A 5,885-nucleotide genomic window follows, 5' to 3' on the forward strand; every position below is an offset into this window, starting at 1 on the left:
AAGCCAACTCCGCTCCAACATGAATTCCCACCTCCCGCATCTCCAGGAGCCAGAGTTCAGCTTTGCCCCCGCTCTCCCCATTATTATTAAACACGGGATAACAAACCCCCAGTAGATAGGTACTTCATTTTTTGCTGGAAAGCACAGATTGCTAATGGGCCGAGGTACAGGTTACCAAACGGTCAGTATGGTAATAGCCAACACAATGAATCCGGAGAGACAATGCGCACTTATTTTTCTTCAGTACTGTCAAAAAGGCGCTTTGTACTTCAAAACCCTCCCCGCGATGCCAAGCAGATCTATACCCCCCTCCCTCAGAAAGGGAAATAAAGCAAAAAATCAGGTTTAAATGTTATATTTCGAATGATTTGGGGTATTTTTTTTTTGGTTTTGGCCGAGGTGCTGCGGGTTTTGCTCTCGGGGTTTTGTCCCTCCCCAAGTGGTTCTCGGCGCATTGGTGGGGGGACGAGGGATGGAGAGCGGTGGGAGGGCGGCTGGAGAGACAAAAGAGCCAGATTCTTGTACAACTATTCTTCACACGTCCCCGCAGACTTATTTACAGCGCAAAAAAAAGGGGGGAGATTAAATAAACACAAAATCCCAAGCACTTCAGCAAGAGGCGCAGCTCTAAACCCCCGTTAAAAAGCGAAGCGGGGGGATATTAATCCACACGGAATAAAAAGGGGAAATACGGGTGGTTTTTGGTGAGAAATCTGCAGGGTTTGGGGGTTGTAAGAATCCATGGGCGACCCCCCCCCCCCCCCCCCCCCCGCTTCAAACACACTGGAGGGAGATGGGAAAGGGAGATGGAGAAGTGAGTCCTCCAAACCAAAGATGTTTGGGTGGAAATTCGGGGAGGGGGGGACACGCACGGTGCAAATAAAGTTGCGTGTGTCCCCACACCCCCCCAAAAAAAAAGCGAGAGAGTCCAGAGCCGCCCAGTTTGTGACCTTCACGCCTTGATTTTTTAATGCTTTGATTGCTGCCGGTTTATTTGTATTAATTTTTATTTTTTATATATATATATTTTAATCCAGCAGAGAACTACCTGTGGATATTTATTTATTCTACTGGCGCTTATTGAAACCCATCTATTCAGAGCTGGGGGGGTGAAGGGGGGGGAAGGATGTGCGTAGGTAAAAATTACTTTATTAACTCTCCATCTTTATTCAATATTCCCTCAGCCTTGGAATAAAGTTGTTGCATCAGTCTGAACTATAAATGTCAAAGCCCTGCATGAGTCTGAGGTGTTTGGGCAGAATGAAGTATAGCTGGAGAAAGGGAATTTATTGGATGTATTTAAATCAATGGTTGGGGTTCCGGAATACATTTTTATTCATATATTTTTTAATTGTTTCCCCCCACCCCCCCCATCTCGCAGCTTCAATCCCCAAAACCTCGCTGGGAAGAGGAAGGATTTTCCCTTCCATAGGTGGATATTTAAGCGTTTCTCGATGTAATTCCGCGATTTACAACTTTAGGAAGGAGCAGGCGCGGTTGATGCGCCGGGCCAGCAATTGGCGAAGCCCCGTGAATTACCCGCCAATAAACCACCCCCCCCCTTTACTAAAAAAAAAGCCACATAAAACGAGAAATAAACCAACTTATTCCATATCCCGCTGGCCAAATAGATGCGGAGCTGGTGTCCGAGGGGGGCTCAGCCCCCCCCAACCCTCCCCGTCTCCTATATGTACCCTGTAGACTCGAATTTGTGTGAGCGTCTCCCAGTCACAAATTCGTCTCTAGGGGAATATATGGGCGATGCCAGAGCCTTGGAAAGTTCTGCTTTCCTTTAATTGCAGCGCTGCTAATTAAATCCTCCAGCCCCGCTGATGTCATTTGCTAAAGGTAGTTTATTCAAAGTGCGAAAGCCAGGGCTTGTTAATAATAATTAATAATAATAATGATTTTAAAATAAAGGTAAAAAAAAAAAGCGAAATCAGCGCTATGATTGGGGTGTGTGGAGGGGTGATAATAATCAAAATAAAATCCCATTATGACTTTTCATCTCCAGAAGAAACAGCAGCCACCGCAAACACAACTCGGAGCCAAGAGCACAAAGAGCCCCGACCATTTCGCAGTGACTGATTCATGGCGTTTTACAACCCCATAAAAAGCTGTAACAACCAGCCAAAAGCCTTCGACACCGCTGGCACATTTAGTCTAATAAATAAAACATAAACAGTTAACTTTATGTGTCACTTTTATTGTTATCAAGTAAAATATGGCAATGCCCTGCAAGCTATGATTTTCAACTATAATTGTTATCAAGTACAAGGAGGGAATACCCCACCTCCCTCCTCTGCCCCTCTCTTTAGGGTGAGATGGAGATTAAAAATAACTGTTAAAAGAAGCGTTAATTGAATGAGGGAAAACCCTCCCAAAATGCTGACACCCATTCGTAGCTCCCCGACCTGCGCCGGGGTGTTGGGAGCCATTTTTAACGCATCCCGCTAGATTTACCCCCCAAATTATATATATATATGTATCTATATATATAGATATAGATATAGATGAGATGTATACACCAGAGCTTGAGCGTGGGGAGGTCGTTGCTTAAAGCAAGAGCCAAGCGGCCTGGGAGGGGGGGACACCCGTGGGTGCTGCTCTGAGAGGGGGGAACACCCGTGGGTGCGTCACCTGCAGCACCCAGGGCCGAGGGACACGTAGGGTGGTGCCCCCCCCCCCCCCAAAATAACCCCGCTTTGCTCCTCAAGGCCGGACTAAGCAAAGTGGGGGTGGCTTGGGGAACAAATGGGGGGTCCCCACTGCCTGGGGTGGGGAGGGCACCCCAGCCTGGCCCTGCCCGTTATAAGGGGGGGACACACAAATGTCCCTGCCTGCGATTTAAGGCAGGGTCAAGAATGGATCTGCACCCCCGCCTCCACCTTCAGGTAACTGCCTCCCCCCCCCTCCCAAAATAGGTGCTGACGGTGTTTAACCCTCTCCCGCCTGGGATGGGGGAGTCCGGGCTCAAGGGGTGGGGGGGACCCCCTCGCTGATGTCCCCAAGCTGCCCTGTCCCCTCCCGAGCTTTGGGAGGAGATGGGGGGGCTGCCAAGTTTGGGGGGGGTTCTGAAGGGTCAGTGCAACTCGAGGAGGGGGTGGGGGTCACGCTCACACTCACACACGAGACCGGGGGGGTCTCATTGTTCCCAGTTCGAATCGCGGCGGGGTGGCGGGATGCCCGGTGCCCCCCAAATACCCTCCCCCTTACACCCGCCCAACCCAAAGAGGGGGGTCCCCATTGTGTGTGTCCCCCCATCACCCCGTGGGGTGATGGACCCCAAGTCCCAGCACCCCGCACCCAACCTCATCTCCCCGCACACCCACTCCTACGCCCCCCCTTTCCCATCCACGCCCCCCCCCCCCCCCCCCCCCAATTTGGGTACATTTTGCAGAAGCTTTTGGTTCCTTATCCGGGGACTGGGCTGGCGGGTGTGATTGGCCGGGGATGTCACATGGTGAAAGTAACTTTACGGGGTCGCCAGCTAGTAGGAGGGCTTTATGGAGCAGAAAAACGACAAAGCGAGAAAAATTATTTTCCACTCCAGAAATTAATGATCATGAGCTCTTATTTGATGGACTCTAACTACATCGATCCGAAATTTCCTCCATGCGAGGAATATTCGCAAAATAATTACATCCCAGACCACAGTCCGGAATATTATAGCCGGACAAGGGAGTCCAGCTACCAGCATCACCACCAGGAGCTGTACCCAGTGCCACGACCCTCCTTCCCCGACCGCCCGTTCGGCTGCGGGGGGCTACAGGCACCGGGGAACCCGAACACGCTCCAAAGGGGACCGGGGCAAACTCCAGGAGGCCACCACCACCTCTCAGAGAAACCCCCGCAGCTCTGCGAGGCTGCTCTACCCACCACCTCCACCACTCCTCCTTCCCCAGCCCCTCCAGCCTGCAACCAGCCAAACCCCGAGCATCCCACCAGCACAGCATCCAAACAGCCCATAGTCTATCCCTGGATGAAAAAAATCCACGTCAGTACTGGTATGCAACTTTTATTTTCCTCTCTGTCTCTCCGCTCTCTTATTTTCACACCATGCTCCCCTCTCTCTCTCTCTCTCTCTTTTTTTTTTTCCCATTTTTTTTTATTTCCTTCCCTTCCATGAGAGTCTTTGGGTTAGCACAATTGAACTGGATTTACGACTCCGAATGGGTAATTACACCCACCATAAATTTTATAGCCGAGCTACTGTGGGCAGCCTAAGCCATGTGGCTCGTTCTGTTATGTATGTGTGAAACTCCGAAAGCTTTGTAAGGGGTGCATAAATAATTCAGTCTTTTGAGCCAGGGAAACCCCTTCCTATTAGAATAGCAACTCTTGAGCTGCCCAAAGTTCTTTATTACCTATTTAGCCTATTACTTCCCCCCCCCGGCTCCTCCAGTCGCCTCTGCCGACCCTCTCTCCATCCACGCTGATTTTCCTTGTGTGTTTTTTCTTTTTTCTTTCTTTTTTTTTTTTTAAATTTATTTTTATTTTATTTTTCCCCCCTGTGTTGTTTTTATTTTGTGGGTTTTTTTCCCCCTTTCCTTTTATTTCTTTATTTTTGATGATTTGCTTTGGTTTTGTTTGGTTCTTGTTTGGTTTGGTTTGTGTTTGGTTTGGTTTGTGTTTGGTTTGGTTTGTGTTTGGCTTGTGTTTGGTTTGGTTTGGGTTTGGTTTGGTTTGGTTTGTGTTCTGTTTGGGTCGTGTTTGCTTTGGTTCATGTTTTGTTTGGTTCGTGTTTGGTTTGGTTCATGTTTGGTTTGGTTCGTGTTCTGTTTGGTTTGGGTTGGGTTTGGTTCGTGTTCTGTTTGGCTCGTGTTTGGTTTGGTTCATGTTTTATTTGGTTCGTGTTCTGTTTGGTTCGTGTTCTGTTTGGTTTGTGTTCGGTTTGGTTCGTGTTCTGTTTGGTTCGTGTTCTGTTTGGTTTGTGTTCTGTTTGGTTTGTGTTCGGTTTGGTTTGTGTTCGGTTTGGTTCATGTTCTGTTTGGTTCGTGTTCTGTTTGGTTTGTTGTTTTTTGCTTTTGTTTTTGTTCCTTTTTGTTTTCCTTCCCCTCCTTTCCAGTGAATCCCAATTACAATGGAGGCGAACCCAAGCGATCCAGGACAGCCTACACCAGGCAGCAAGTTTTGGAGCTGGAAAAAGAATTTCACTATAACAGGTACCTGACCCGGCGGCGACGCATCGAGATCGCCCATTCCCTTTGCCTCTCGGAGCGGCAGATCAAAATCTGGTTTCAGAACCGGAGGATGAAATGGAAAAAAGACCACAGGCTGCCAAACACCAAAGTACGGGCGGCGGCGGCCGCGGGGACCGCGGCTTCCAGCGCCCCCCCGGCCCCCAGCACGGCCGCGGGTGAGGATCTGCCCTCCGCACCCGCGCAGGACCCGCGCACGGAGGATATCACCAGGTTATAAACAACCCCCCTTCCGCCTCCCCACACCCGCACACAAATGACTCTGGATTATTTATAGAATCTAATATATATATATATATATTTTGGTTCTTGCTTCCCGTCCTTTCTCCCTTTTCCTCGTAGTTTTATTATTATAATTATTATTATAATTATTATTATTTTTTTTTTCCTGTGCATATTAAAAAAAGACCAACAATGGGGTCCCCCCCCAGGACCACGGGCTTTAGGTGCATGTCAGATAGCATGAGGCCAGGTGTCTGTACCTGCAGGGTGGGCTTTTTTACGCCATTTCAGGGGGGCTATTTATTTTTGAAAGCTGTGGGGCTGGGGAGGGAGCGCAGGGAGGGGGGGGGGGGAGCGGGAAACGTTCTGTTGGGTGAATTGAATGAAGAAACGCTGATAATATTGACGCCAAAAACCCGAACAAAAAGAACAGGCGAATGAAGGTATTTTTCCCCCCTCTTA

General features: G+C 49.0%; 1 protein-coding gene across 1 annotated transcript; it reads left to right on the forward strand.

Annotated features, from left to right (window-relative positions):
- Window positions 1-3,460: 3,460 nt before the first annotated feature.
- Window positions 3,461-5,421, forward strand: HOXC4 (homeobox C4; the record flags this gene model as incomplete). Its single annotated transcript, XM_080360475.1, has 2 exons — window positions 3,461-4,007; window positions 5,069-5,421. The coding sequence occupies 2 exons, from the start codon at window positions 3,461-3,463 to the stop codon at window positions 5,419-5,421; spliced, it is 900 nt and encodes a 299-aa protein (XP_080216601.1).
- Between the last annotated feature and the right edge of the window lie 464 nt (window positions 5,422-5,885).

The sequence above is a fragment of the Nesoenas mayeri genome (assembly GCF_963082525.1).
Source record: "Nesoenas mayeri genome assembly, chromosome: 28".
NCBI lineage: Eukaryota > Metazoa > Chordata > Aves > Columbiformes > Columbidae > Nesoenas > Nesoenas mayeri.